We start from the raw sequence: 16,181 nt of genomic DNA on the forward strand, positions 1-16,181 counted from the left end.
GCTAGTCAGTTGCTTGGGTGGATGTGGGAGGAGGGTGTTACAGAGTGGTATCACAGCATGGTTCAACTCTCGGACTAAATGGGTTGAACGTGTGTTGGTCATGCATGCATGTTAGTTACATGTGTGTCTTTTTATACTTGTATTTCATGTGCTTGTTGCATTGGATTGATGATTGATTATGGTTGTCATGGAGAATTTTATATTGATTTCATGAAATGTATTTGAAAAAGTAGGTGACTCACTATGTATGGAGTATATGTTACTTACATGTTGATTTCATGATACCAACTTACATCCTTGTATGTTAGGTTACGTTTTTGAATATTTTAATTACACGTATCAGTTTTGTAGGTTGATTACAAGATTTTATCGATTATGTTCGATTACATATGTTTATGCCTAGGAGTAGTTGATTTGGCATTGCTTATGCATATTGTTGGTTGCATGTGGCAATGTGTATAATGGAGTAATGGTCGTTTTCATACATGAGGTCATGGTTTGTGTAGTTGATATGGTCATGCATTGATGACTAAACTCAAGTTGGAATGATGTGTATATGATTTGGTACTCATTTTTTATGTGTGTATATGCAGTTGTTATGCATGTATGGTCTTGGTTATGATTATACATGTATAGTAGGTCAAACATGCCTTGTGAAGTAATTGTATGCAATTTAGGTCATCATGATGTTGTTGGTTGTTATGATGCTAATGTGTTGGCCGAGATAGAGCAGGAGATGTGGATCATCATAATGAGGTTGCAGAATTGGACTTTGGGGTAAGATCAGATCGTCACACAAGTATTGTATGTTCGTCATCTAGGTATGTTAGTTAATGGATTTTTATATGAATTAGGTTTATATACATCAGGTCTATGTACATGTCTTTTGATGTTATGGTTACATACATGATAGATGATAGTTGATTAGTATAGTTATATGCACATGTGTCAGATAGTCATGAATTATAGTAAGATGTGGTTGTATGCATTGCTTATTTTTGTTATATGCTATTAAATTGATGATTAGGGTTATTTCATTGACATCTTGATGGTGTAATTTGGATTGGTCATACGCATGATGGTTATGCTTATTGCATTGAAGATCTTGATGTTATATGTATTGTGTTAACCTAGTTTGACCTATGCAGATGGTTATGTGTTGAAAATGCAACAAGATGATGGAGCTTAGTGAAAAGAAGTCGCCTTCACTAAGTGGGCCCGCAGGCTATTTTTGGCGTAAAGTCTATTTTTAGACTATGTCTATTTTTAGACATATAGATCATGGTCTATGAGTTGCAGGATGTTATTTATGGATGATTGGTCATGTTGGTAAAAATAGATGGACCTCTATTTTTAGACATATGGGCGGAGTCTATTTTTAGACTGCCAGTCAAAAAATAGAACAATCGAATATTATTAGCTCTTAATAATATTTGGACTATAAACATTATCTTATCCTCTTGCAGCACTTCAGTTCGAGCTACGGATGTGGCACATGCAACTGCCAGAAGGAAATACGCTTTTCCTATGGGTTAGTTGAGCTATTGCATGATGGACTTCAGTTAGAACTCAAGTGATTGAGTTTGGTGGAGTTGATGGAGTTGTGTTCAGTTTGACTTAGTTGAACTAGTTGTATTTAGTCTAACTGCCAAATACACTAGTGATGGGCGATGTGAATTAATTATTAATTAATTCACTAATTATTAACTCATAAATCAACTAAATAATACATCAGTTAACTCAGTGCATGGACAGTTCAGTGGAGACAAGTGTTAGAGGTGGGTGAAAGGGTGAGACTACTATCAGTTGTGACTATAGCTGTGCATGAGATTTGCACAATCATTGATTGAGATTGCCAATGAGGATTATGCAGTACAAGCCAAGGGAATTCGAACTTGGATCTGATCTATTCTCAACTTGGATTGTGCAGTAGAGGCAGGCAAACAGTGGAGGAGATTTGAACCCATGACTTGTTCAGATCTGAGCTAGTTTGTGTGTAGCATGTGGAGATAGTAGTGAGTACTTGTGAGGAGTATTGTACTATGTATTGTTACATGTTCTCTATCATTATAATATACAGATAGTTGGGGGTTTTCAGCTGTATGATTTCCCCATTACATACTGTGTTGATATGTGTGATTGATGTTTCAATGTGCGCATGCGATTGTTTTTTAATTCTGCAAATTGGTGATCAATGGTAGAGGAGGTTATGTATTATGCATGCATTCCACAAACAGTGTATAATCAAGATAATCTCTGTGAATAAGTGTTATATTATTCAAAATTTCTACATGGTATCAGAGGGAAGTTGATCATCAAATCTATTATTTAGAAAGTGATTACATTTTTATTTCTTTAGGCAGAGTCTGTAATTAGGCCAGGTAGCCTCTGGATTCATCCTTCTTTTGGAAGGTGAGATATCCGGTAAATGCCCATACAGTCAATCTTAAGGGATTCCCTAAATTTACGATGGTGAAACTACGTAACTCTAGCGATAACTTGAGCCTCTTCAATACAGACATGATGTTTAGTTTTCTCGGCATGCTCTGTTAGGGCTGAGGACTTGGCCCTTCCATGCTTCAAGTCTGTTGAGTGCTCACTAATCCTTTGATTAATAAAAAGACCAGTTTCCCCAATGTATGGGGCCCCACAGGAACAGGGAATGACATAGACACCTTTCATGACTTTAGGGTCGACAGGATCTTTAACAGAACGAAAGGAGCTATGGATGGTGTTAAGAGGTCTAAAGGTCGAGGGAATATTGTGCTTCTTAAGAATCCTAGCGATCTTATCAGTGGTTCCTTGGATGTAGGGGAGGTGTACCCCCAGGATCCAGTCTTTAGGATCTTTATGGACAGAGGGCTCCTTACGGGCCTTGAGGAAGGCTTTCTGACCTAGGTGTCTACTGTAACCATTTTTAACAAAGACATCCAAGAGATGAGCCTTCTCCTTTTCCAAGTTTTTCTCATCAGAGATTCTTAATGCATGAGTAGCAAGCGTGTTGAGAACGCCTAACTTCTGAGCAGGTAAATGATGAGAGTTGGCGTGGAGATATTGATCGGTGTGAGTCTTTTTTTGAAAAACCTGGTGGGAGAAGGAACCATCATTATTCTTAGAGATGAGAACATCAAGGAAGGGAAGACAACCGTTGACTTCCTTTTCCATAGTGAACTTGATGGTGGAGGATTTTTCATTGAGATGACTGAAGAAGAGATCCAACTCATCATGACCATGAGACCAAACGACACCAGTGCCATCTACAAATCTCTTCCAAAGCTTCGGTAAGAGACGGGCCGAGGACAAAGCTCTAGACTCGAAATCCTCCATAAAAAGATTAGTGACGACCGGGGATACGGGGAGCCCATGGCCACCCCACAGGTTTGCTCATAGAATTCTCCTTTGAAGCTGAAAAAGGTAGAAGTAAGGCACAACTCAACTAATCGAGCGGTATCTGGGTCAGTGAGCCTATAGATAACCTCCATGGCCTCATTGATGGGAATACAAGTATAAAGGGAGACCATGTCGAAACTCACTAGAATATCATCGGGGTCAAGCTTTACCCTCTTAAGATCATCAATAAACGACGCAGAGTCTTTGACGAAGGACTCCGTGCGGCCAACCAAGGGTCTAAGCTTTAAGGCAAGGAATTTAGCAAGAAGGTAAATAGGACCACCGATGGTATCGACAATAGGTCTTAAGGGAACCCCCTCTTTGTGGATCTTTGGAAGTCCATAGATCCTAGGGGTGATGGGGTTGCTTTCTATGAGTTTCTGGGATAAAGAATTAACAAAATTACATGACTTGATAGCAAAATCAATCGCCCTCGAAACCTTCTTTAAAGGATTCTTGGAAAGCTTTTTGTAGCTTCCACTATTGCAGAGATGATCCAACATCTTGGAGCAGTAATCATCCCTGTTAAGGATGACTGCAACCCCTCCTTTATCGGCTTTAAGGACAACAATATCGTGATTCTATTATGAAAAAAGACCATTTAGTCTACAAGTTAGACTACGCCCTATTTTTATTATATGTAAATTTTATCAACCTTTTATTAAAAAAACAAAAGTTGTGACTTTTTATTATCCAATTTAATAATATAATTTTAGACAAAATTATAATTTTTATTCTTTAAAATGCCTTATTTTTATTATATGCAAATTTTATCTTTTATTTAAAAAAATGAAACAAAATTTAATATTTTTATTATCAAATTTAATAATATAATTTTAGACAAAATTATAATTTTTATTATTTAAAACTCTATATTTTTATTATATGCATATTTTATTTTATTTTATTTAAAAAAAAAAAACAAAATTTGTGACTTTTTATTATAAATTTAACAATATAATTTAAAAAAAATATAATTTTTATATTTTTATTATTTAAAATATTTTGAATGCATAAAGGAATTTTGAAAAAATTATAATATTTTATTTTTACAAAATAAGCAATCCAAACATAAATTTTTTCATGTAACTTTCAGAAAATTGACCAAAATATTTATTAATTAAACTCTTCTAAATTTAAAAATATAAAATTTAGTTAAATATACATCATTAAATCTAAGATAATTTTAGATTAAAAGGTAGACACTCCAAGATCTAAAGTAGTGCTTATTTTTAATAGAAACACGATTTATCATTTAGGTATCATTTGACGGGGTTTCAACATTTAGGATTGAAATAGGATGCACAATGCTCCAGCTTCATGGTGCCCACTGTCTGCCCTTGGGGTCTACACACGACAGATGTTCAGTATTTATTTTCATTGAAAAAGTCGTGTTAGGCACGACAAACACTTAGGCATCTACAGTTGTAAAGCCACTTGCTCTCAACACAAATGTCAAGGATCAGATTATAGGAAAGAGAAAATAAAGTCAAATTAGTAGCAATTTATTGCCATAATTAAAGCATGGCTTCTGATCAAAATAATCGGTTGGCTAGGGTTGGATTTTGAGCTCTCTTCCTGACAAGTTGAATGGAATTTTAATCACGGTGTGTGGTGTTTTTTTGGTTTGGTTTTTTTTAAATGATAATTTTTAAGTAAAGATTTTTAGGAGAAATCATTTAGAAATTTTTTATTAAACATAAGCTTTCAATATGAGATGATATATATTTTTTAAATATAAAAATGAGAATTAGTTATTAAAAAAAAATATTTTCATTTTAAATTATTTAATTATTAATTTGATTTGACTATTATTTTTATTTAATTAATAACATGTTTAAGTATTTTAAAGTTTTTATGGGAATTGTGTGAAATAAAATTTAATTCTAAAAATTGTAATATTTTTTGGAGTTGTTTATAGAGGTGGAGGAGTTGTCTGGACGGCCAAAAGTGACTCGAATCTGGGCAAAAAATTTTCAAAAAATCTTGTAGAGACAGTGTTTGAATCGTGTTTTTGATGGTGGAAATGGATTCAACGCCATCAAAAATGTCTAGGACCCCTAAAATTTTGAAGTTTAACAACTATAAATTGGATTTACAAAAATCTCTAAATATGCCCTGAATTTCCATAACATTCCGAGCAACTCCTCTAGCTAATTAGACTCCAACATATTTTTTTTTTATTAAAATACATTTTTGAATGCATAACTGAAATGTTTTTTATTATTTTTACAATAATACTTTAAAATGATAAAAAATAAAAAGTATATAATTTATTAATAATAACTCTTAAAAATTAAAACGAAATAGCTAAAATAAAACCTTAATAAAAATTAAAGTATTTTAGATGGATGCCTTTGACTGTGAATTTTTTTTGTAACCTGTCAAATACGTTTAAAAATTAAAATGATTTTCCGTCAAATTCGAGGCCCGGCCAGGACAACAAGAGAACGTCGTTGTACTTCTTTGACACGGCACATTCTTGGGTTAAATTCATTAAATAGAGTTTAATAAAAAAGTATAATTAAAAATACATTTTAATAAAAAAAAATTTACACATAATTTAAAATTTATAAAATATTTTTTAATTAATAATAATAAATTAAAATAATATTTTTAATAATAAAAAAATTAACCCACATTTTCAAATAATACTAAAGTAATCAATTTTTTTATTTTAAATAACAAAAATTAGATGTTATCATATATTTTAAAAATATCGTTCTTGTGTCAAGAAAGTCCTACAACAAACCCAAAGAATCAGGGAGATTACTACACGTAAAACGGCTTCAGCCTAAACCTCTGATCTCATAGAATTAACCAGAGGGAAGTTGAAGTTGCTATAAGAGCAGTCGAGAAGGCTTAAACCTCAAGATTGCACATATCTTTGATGCCAGTCCACTGGTCTAGTGCCGAATTCTCAGGTTCAGTTTCAAGTCAAGAAACCCTACTGCTCGGATATGGAAGCTCTTGTGCACGGCCATAAAATTCGTGAGCAACATTGCGCAATTGACAATAATACTTCTTTTAGGTCCGCATCGTCTCTGAAGCAAGCGATCTCTGCCATGAAATTCGAGAGGCCGGAAATCGAAGGTGAGGCGCCGCTTAAGGTCGCAAGATCGAGGTCCATTGCGGAGGTCGAGGATGCGTGCAAGCAGTTTCGAAACTATGTCATAGAGATGGTTGCGGAGGACAAGAATGTGAACGATCTTATGGATGTGGAAGAATTGCTGTATTGTTACCAAAATATCACGTGTCCCGTTTACAGGGATTTGCTGAGCCAATTTTATGCAGAGATTTGTAGTGATATCTTCTTGGATTCTGCTTCTTCCTCTTCCGACGATGAAGAAAGCCTCAGTGGTTCTTCAAATTTTTGATCTAAAGAATTGCAGTTCTGAGAGCTTTGTGTACGTGTGGGGCTAGAAATCTAAATGCCAGAAAAAGGAACTCGAATTTCTTTCCCTAAAAATCTATACAAATAATGCGCATGATGATTTTGTTATATCTTTACTGGATAGTATGGTTATTTTACCAAAAAATATTATGGCTTTTCCATTCTTCTGTACTGTCTTCCTGCGAAAAAACCCTTGACGAAACAGAAAACAATCTAAAATAAAACTTGTTAAATACATAAATTATCAATAAAAGCACAGCATCTCAAATCTTGAAGCAATACTTTTGAATTTCTTAGAATTTCAGTAACTTCTTGAATTTTCATGTCGAAACCAGTCTGCAGAGATCGACTTCTTTTATGGTGATGGTCGTAGCCTCAAGAATTTTCGTCTCCGAATCGGTTTGCATAAATCGTGTAGATCACGTGGCAAGGGTGAACGCAGCTGTTTCTTCGTCTGCTTATTGGGTTTCTTGTACACATGAGAGCTTGTGCACAGTAGCCACCTCCCCAGCTTAGAGCTTGAGGCTTCTCCCGGGTTCACTGTTGGTGAAGGGTTTGTCCGTGCTCTCGGCTGGCTAGATTTTGCGTTTGCTGAAGGCGATTCCGGCAGCAAGGATTCAAAGCTGGGATCCACGGATTATGTAGTTGTACGGTCCTCCGTAAGCTTTTATTACGATGTAAATCTGCCCATCGATCTGCTGGTTTTCCACCAGAGATCATCCAGATCACTGTCAGGAGGATCCATACGGTATTCCTGTGCTTTTACCGTTGTCTTTCCTCGCAATTCGCGCTATATTTGGTGCTAATTTGAATCCTAAAGAAGGAATGAGGGTTTCATGAACCAAACTTGAAGAGTGTCACTGCAATCTAGGACCCTCAGCTACCTGAGGTTTGATTTAAGGAATTTGGTGATCCATTGCAGTTTCTAACTATAATTTATCAATTTTTAGTGTTCAGTTTTCTGGCTATGATTGGATTGGAAGCATCCTATATCAATGGCTCTGCTTTACCATAATTTTCATTTTCACTCCACTGACACTAGCTTGCAATTGATCTTCCTAAAGTACATCCCTTTGTTCTTGGTAATTTTTATCTTTTATGATTCGTCGCCAACACCCACATCCTCAATTATATGCTCAGCGGATTGAAGGTTCTCCTGTTGGCCCTCTGTACATTACTGAAGTCAAGGCCTAGGGAAACAATCCAGAGGCGAGAGTTAAACCTTCTCTGAAGTGAAAGATCCACTCACCGGATTTAAGGTTGTCCCGTTAGCCCTATACATTAGGGAAGTGAAGGTCAGGGTAACCAATCCCAAGGACTCTATGTTAAAACCCTCTCAGGAAGAGACAGCATTTAGAGGAAACATCTCTGCAATTGCAAGTTCTTATGCAGGAATACCGATGATACATTGGCATGGGTATTCCTAGATAGTCCTGGCACTTTAGATTGTGTTCTTGGAATATCTTTCAAGGGTTTAGTTTTCCATTGAGGATTAAAGTTTAAGGCTTTAGTTTTCTAGTGATGATTAAAGTTTGGGTGAGTTGAAGTGAAAGAAAATATTTTTTTTTTTTAAGTCTTTAATAAAATAGTAAATGTTTATTTTTTGTTTGGAGTATGCTTTAAAATTGTTTCTTTTTGGCTAAGAGCTAGTTTCTTCCTAAGTAAGGAAACACTTTACTTTAATGGTGCAAGACTTAAGCTCTTTATGGACCACCCACCACCAGGGTATTCCAGGTGTCTTGGTTTTCCTTGAATAATGGTGATGAGTCAGGCTGATAGCAGCTAGTGATGAGTGTGTGAAGAGTGTCCTTGTTCCTAGTTTGACAACTAAGTTATAATAAGTTTTCCCACTATGTAAAAGCAAATATTTATTTTTATTATTTTGTTTAAATCTACCTACTTACACATGAGCGGTGTTTCAGGACTCAGGGATCTAGAAAGTAAAGTGATACAAAGTCGATTGAAGAAAAAGATAAGCTTGAAGTTCACAGTAGAAGAGAAAGCCTAATCTAAGGAATGCAGTAAACATGAAAGCTTTAGCTGAAATATAGCTTTAGCGGAAGTAGCTAACTCATCATATCAGAATTCCAAACTAGCTCTCATATCAGAATTCAAAACTAGCCTCTGATTTGCAAGCATCACAAGGAACAGCTTTTGGAACAACTACTTATCCGAGGATAGTGAAAATGATCCGAGACTTCTACCTAGGTGGCAGGTAAAGACACATAAAAACGTTTGATTAAAGGATATATTTGGTTGATTTCAGGGATCTTCTCTTAATTCGTGAGAGGACTTCAAAAGAGATTTCAAGAAGCCAAACAAAGATAGGAAGATCTAGCAATTAAGCCTGCAAACATGTGAGTTTTTATTGAAATTACTGAAAAAGGAACCCAAAAAAAATTCCAGATGACGTCACCCAAGGAGCACTGAATGCATGCAGATAATAGAATTATTTCAAACTTCTTTATCAAATCGGGTTTTTTTTATGACCATGGCTCCTTTGGAGAGTAAGCTGTTCAAGTTCACGAACATGCCCACTAAAACTTTCATGCTGCATTGATTTAGTGTCCATTTCTGTACGGTGTCAAATTTCCCTACATTGTCACTATAAAAGTGACATTTTGACTTCAGAACAAAGAATGAAACCATATCGTTTTCAAGCGCAACCTCTTAAGTCATCAGAACACGTGCTTCAGCTTGTTCCCACTTTGGCAAAACTGCTCTATAAATTTTCATTCTATTTTGCAACCGACTATTCTCTTCTTCAAGTTCGCTGAACCTGTTTCAAACAAGCCGTTTTACTTTTTGAATACCAGCAAATGCTCTTACCGTGCTTTGTTCTCATTCTGCAAGCCAAAGATTGTTTTTCTCATTGCCAAGTTGCCCTACATTGTCACTATAAAAGTGACATTCTGACTTCAGAGCAAGGAATGCTACTTAGCTGAACCATATTGTTTTCAAGCGCCTTTAAGTCATCAGAACATGTGCTTCTTGTTCTCCCTTTGGCAGAACTGCTCTATCACTTTTCATTCTATTTTGCAACCGACTACTCTCTTCTTCAAGTTCGATGAACCTATTTCAAACACGCCGTTCTACTTTTTGATTTCCAGCAAATGATCTTACAATGCTTTGTTCCCATTCTGCAAGCCAAAGATTGATTTTTTTCATGGTTTGAATGTGAACTTTCTGGTCATCAGTTGAGGCATCGAACTTTTTAGGCCGTATTTGGTTTTGTTCTTTCAACTTATTCATATTTAGTTTGGATGGATTTTCCCATTGAGCTTGTGATACGCGAACCCAAACATTTATTTTTAACAGAAACAAATTCCAGACCCTTGTGAATACGATTATCATTTAGGTATCATTTAGGGGGAGTTTCAACATTTAGGATTGGAGTAGCGTGCACGATGCTCCAGCTTCATGGTGCCCACTACCTGCCCTTTTGCTGGGGTCTACGCACGACAGATGTTCAGTATTTATTTTCATGGAAGAAATCTTGTTAGGCACGACAAGCACAGGCATCTACAGTTATAAAGCCACTTGCTCTGAACACAAATGTCAAGGATCAGATTATAGGAAAGAGCAAATAAAGTCAAATTAGTAGCACTTTATCGCCATAATTAAAGCATGGCTTGTGATCAAAATAATCGGTTGGCTAGGGTTGGAGTTTGAGATCTCTTCCTGGCCAGTTGAATGGAATTTTAATCGTTGTGTGGTGTTTTTCTTGTTTGTATTTTTTTTTAATGATAATTTTTAAGTAAAGATTCTCGGGAGAAATCATCTAGAAATTTTTTCTTAAATTATGCATGATATTTTTATTAAAATATAAAAATGAGAATTAGTTATTAAAAAAATTATTTTAATTTTAAATTATTTAATTATTAATTTGATTTGACTATTATTTTTATTTAATTAATAACATGTTTAATTATTTTAAAGTTTTTGATGGGAATTGTGTGAAATAAAATTTAGCTAATTACATAATTTTTAGATAAATTGTAATATTTTTTATTATCTAAAACATTTTTGAATGCATAACTGAAATGTTTTTTATTATTTTTAAAATAATACTCCACAAAAAAAACAAAAAATATATAATTTATTAATAATAACTCTTAAAAATTAAAACTAATTAACTAAAATAAAACCTTAATAAAAATTGAAGTATTTTAAATTTATGCTTTTGACTTGTGAATATCTTGTAACCTTCATTTTTTCCTAGTAAGAAAAAAGTATGATGATATATTGATGGATAAACTATATGACACTTACATACAGTCATCATTCAACAAAATGCATATAATCTTCCCAAATCACATGATAAGGAGGATGAGGTGTGATCTAATTACCACCAAAAGCCTAGGAAAGATGATCAATGCAGCTGAGAGACATAATATTCAACATATCTTATACACTTGAAAGAAACTGTATTATCAAAACATACACAATCCTGTCTATATGCCACATTCCCTCAATGTGCAATAGAAAAACTAGATTATAGACATATATAACAAAATTACAAAAAAGAGTGTGAACAGGAAACCAGTGATTTAACCCAGAAATGGGAAGTCACCCATATAAAAAATGTATTGTTCCCAAGTGATCTCCAAGTACCATTTGCCAATCGTCCCCAGTAAGCTTTGCTTGGATAATTTGTCCGCTTCTTGTTCAGATTCCTTCCAATATGTTGGATTGTGGAGTAGCCATGGAGTTGCCATAGAATTTCAATCCTTTCCAACCATCCTTGTAGCATGGGGTTATTGATGGAGGCCCTCCCCATGACCTGATCAATAATAATCTTCGAATCTCCATAAATATGAAAAATGGGGTTTCCAAGGAAACTGTTGAACCACAGGAGCCCCTAGAGAGCTAATGCTTCTACTTCGACCACTATTCCAGTAGACCCTATATGACAAATCAGCAGTCATAGCTATCCAAAAGCCACATGCACAGGAGTTCCTTTGGGCAACCCCATCAAAAAACCCCATAGGGTACATGAATTGTGTATTTATATGCTTTTGTGGACTGATATTAGTGCATGGGGATTGTGCAGAATATATTGAAAGATTAGTGGTGATTCTTTCAATAACCAAAAAGAAATCTTCCATAGAGTTCTAGAATATGCTTCTGTTTCTCCAATTCTAGATGGCCCAGAAGAGGAAAAGGGGAATGGCTCTCCAGGCAGATTTTTGTGCACTCCACCATTTTAATGAGTCCCAATGGTGAATGTACGGGAAGCCAATGAGGGAAGCTATCTTTTTCCATACCTGAATAGTATATTGGTAGTGCAGAAAGATGTGGTCGTTATCCTCAACATCATTTTTGCAAATAGTGCATATCCCAGGGCCATGCCAATTCCTTTTCTGCAGATTCTCCCATACAAGATTTCTATTATGATAGACAAGCCATGTGAAGAGTATAACTTTAATTGGAGCTTTAGTTTTCCAAAAGGCATATAAAATTTGGTGCTCCCCCTGTCTGGCGACCATGTTAGATAGAGTAGAGTAAGTGTCAACAACTATGATGTTATCAGTTGCCATCTTTCCCAGCCATATGATTCTATCATGTGATCATGTGCAACAAATACCGAGATGCTTCATTGTAGATATAGTCTAATTCCACTCTCGTTCCTTTTGGCCAGAAAACCCCAATTCCTGGGCTTTTTTCCATATAGGGAGCGGTCCTTGCCAACCATTTATGACTTGACCCCAGAAGAAAATGCCTCATCCATTTAGATGTTGGATAATTCTCTCAGAGATGGTGAAATCCATTCCAGCACCCAAGATTGGGTCAATGCCGATGAGAATACGGTTACCCGATTGAAACTTCCATGCAAGATGGTGGATAAATATCTTTTCAACTTTCAGGAAGCTGAGCCAGATAGTCGATCCTTGTTTGATGCCAATGGTGTCATTCCTATACCAAAAGCTAAAATATTTATCCTTAAGATACTTATGTTGAATGATCTTGCTCCATGTGCTAGCTCCAAATAAGCCCCTCCAGAGGGATTTTATTAGCAGTGCTCCGCTGAAACAACGAAGGTCCACGATTCCCCATCCACCCATACCCTAAGGGAAAGTGATTTTTGATAATTTGGTCAAGTGGTATTCTTTCCCATTTTGACTTCCCCCCAGATGAAGTTTGCCATGAGGTGATTTAGATTGTTAATGATGGATGTAGGGATATGGAAGAAATGAGCCCAATAGACCCCCATTTGCGACAGAACATCTTGAGTGAGGATAACCCGCCCCCCTAAAGACAAGCATCTAAACTACCACCCAAAGATCTTTTTTAAAAATCGATCAGCAAGCCATTGCCAATCAACGATTCTATAGTAAGAGGGTTTGATACAATAACCAAGATATTTAAAACCATTAGCCTCAATACCAAATAAATCTTTGATATATGCAACAATCTCCAAGTCAGATTGTCCATGATATAGAACAAATTTATTAACATTCATGTGAAAACCAGATGCATTAGCAAATCTACTGAAAATGTGAAAGAGACATAACCAAGAAAAACGACAGAGCATACCCATAATGAGAATGTCATCAACAAAGAGGTTATGTGAAATGTTGATGTTATTTCCCATCTTCAGTGGCTGAAATTGATCCTCCAGGACCGCTTTTTTAATATGCAAACTTAGACAATCCATAACAAGAATGAATAAAAGAGGGGATAGTGAACATCCTTGTCGGAGACCCCTACTAGCCCGGAAGAACCTTGTTGGATACCCATTAATAATGACAGCATAGTTGACATTATCCACACAAGCCATAATCCAGTTAACACATCTAGGTTGTAATCCAATATTGATAAGGACGAGTCAGAGAAAACCCCAGTCCAGGAAGTCATATGCTTTTCGAAGATCAATCTGTAGTATAGCAGCATCAAGATGTCTAGTGTGAATCGAGTGCATTCCTTCCTGTGCATTTGCCACAGCATCATGGATGAGTTTGTCTGGGAGAAAACCATGCTGTTTAGGGGTGATGTAGCGAGAGAGTGTTCTGTGCATACGGCCAGCAATAGTCTTTGATATGATTTTGTAGATGACGTTGCACAAAGAAATAGGCCTGAAGTCAGTGAAGCCCTTTGTAGTGTTGTTTTTAGGAATGAGGGCGATATATGTGGAAGTGATATTGTGATGGATGAAGCCCGAGGTCCTGGATTCCTCAATCATGTCAGAAGGTCTCCTTTGAGGGTATCAAAAAAATGTGTGAAAAGTTCGATCGTCCATCCATCAGGACCAGGGCTTTTGTCTCCCTTAAATGACTTGAGAACGCCCAAAAGTTCTTCTTTAGAGACTTCCATAAAGAAATCATCATTTTTCTCAGTATCATACATAATCGGGCAATCATCATTTTTCTCAATATCTAAAAATTAAAAATATTTTCCGTCAAATTCGAGGCCCGGCCCGGCACAACATGAGAATGCCATTGTACTTCTTTGACACAACACATTGTTGGGTTAAATTCATTAAATAGAGTTTAGTAAAAATTAAAAATATTTTCCGGCAAATTCGAGGCCCGCCCTGGCACAACGTGAGAATGCTGTTGTACTTCTTTGACACAGCACATTGTTGGGTTAAATTCATTAAATAGAGTTTAATAAAAATGTATAATTAAAAATACATTTGAAGTAAAAAAATAAGATCGTAAGATTATGATGTGATAAAAATTATTTAGTCAAATTTTCAATTTTTTAACAAAATTTAATATAATTTCTTTTAATAAAACTTAACATAAACTTTATTTAATTTTTTTTATACATAATTTAAAATTTATAAAATATTTTTTAATTAATAATAATAAATTAAAATAATAGGATTAATCACATCATTAGAATTTGGTCGATGTTTCGAACCAACTAATGTGGACATTAGGTGATTAAAAATGTCGATCAAATCTTAATAATGTGATTAATTCGAAAGATATTGATCTACAATATGAATCACAAAACTCTGAGATCTAATAATAAAAAAAATTAACCCACATTTTCAAATAATGATTAATAATCAATTTTTTCCCTTTAAAAAATAAAAATTAGATGTTATCATATATTTTAAAAATATTGTTCTTGTGTCAAGAAAGTCCTACAACACACCCAAAGAATTAGGGAGATTACTACACATAAAACGACTTCAGCCTAAACCTCTGATCTCATAGAATTAACCAGAGGGAAGTTGAAGTTGCTAAAAAAGCAGTCGATAAGGCTTAAGCCTCAAGATTGCACATATCTTTGATGCCAGTCCACTGGTCTACTGCCCAATTCTTCGATTCAGTTTCAAATCAAGAAACCCTACTGCTCGAATATGGAAGCTCTCGTTCACGGCACTAAAATTCATGAGCAACATGGCACAATTGACAATAATGCTTCGCTTAGGTCTGCATCATCTCTGAAGCAAGCGATCTCTCCCATGGAATTCGAGAGGCCGGAAAGCGAAGGTGAGGTGCCACTTAAGGTCATGAGATCGAGGTCCATTGCGGAGGTCGAGGGTATGTGTAAGCAGTTTCGAAATTATGTCATAGAGATGGTTGCGGAGGAAAACAATGTGAACGATCTTATGGATGTGGAAGAATTACTGTATTGTTACCAAAATATCACGTGTCCCATTTACAGGGAATTGTTGAACCAATTTTATGCAGAGATTTGAAGTGATATCTTTTTGGATTCTTCTTCTTCCTCTTCCAACGATGATCAGAAGAAAGCCTCAGCGGTTCTTCAAATTTTTGATGTAACGAATTACAGTTCTGAGAGCTTTGTGTATGTGTGGGGCTAGAAATCTAAATGCCGAAAAAAGGAACTTGAATTTCTTTCTTATAAAATTCTTTAAAGTACGAATTTTCTATGAGAGTAAACTAAATGGCCTATCCTTTACCTGCGAAAGCAAACTGACATGTGCGCGTCTTAGACCCCATCCCTAAAAACCTATGCAAATCATGCGCATGATGATTTTGTTATATCTTTACTAGATAATATGGTTGTTTTACCAAATAATGTTATGGCTTTTCCATTCTTCTGTACAGTCTTCCTGCCAAAAAAACCCTTGACGAAACAGAAAACAATCTAAAATAAAACTTGTTAAATACATAAATTATCAATAAAGGCACAACATCTCAAATCTTGAAGCAATGCTTTTGAATTTCTTAGAATTTAAGTAACTTCATGAATTTTCATGTCGAGACTCAAAACTAGTTTGCAGAAATCAACTTCTTTTATGGTGATGGGCGTAGCCTCAAGAATTTTCGTCTTCGAATCAGTTTGCATAAACCGTGTAGATCACGTGGCAAGGGTGAATGCAACAATTTCTTTGTCTGCTTATTGGGTTTCTTGTACAGATGAGAGCTTGTGCAGAGTAGCCACCTCCCCTGCTTAGAGCTTGAGGCTTCTCCTG

At 35.5% G+C, this 16,181-nt stretch overlaps 1 protein-coding gene and 1 pseudogene across 1 annotated transcript; both read left to right on the forward strand.

Moving 5' to 3' along the window:
- Nucleotides 1–6,147: 6,147 nt before the first annotated feature.
- On the forward strand, nt 6,148–7,723 carry LOC149139033 (uncharacterized). The gene is made up of 2 exons (XM_089448409.1): nt 6,148–6,797; nt 7,120–7,723. Exon 1 carries the CDS (start codon nt 6,351–6,353, stop codon nt 6,765–6,767), a length of 417 nt encoding a protein of 138 aa, XP_089304535.1. The 5' UTR covers nt 6,148–6,350; the 3' UTR covers nt 6,768–6,797; nt 7,120–7,723.
- LOC149139034 (uncharacterized) lies at nt 7,148–15,520 on the forward strand (annotated as a pseudogene).
- The last annotated feature ends 661 nt before the right edge of the window (nt 15,521–16,181 follow it).

The sequence above is a fragment of the Pinus tabuliformis genome, chromosome X (genome assembly GCF_031772625.1).
Source record: "Pinus tabuliformis cultivar Carrire ecotype Pingquan chromosome X, CPIR1, whole genome shotgun sequence".
Lineage (NCBI taxonomy): Eukaryota > Viridiplantae > Streptophyta > Pinopsida > Pinales > Pinaceae > Pinus > Pinus tabuliformis.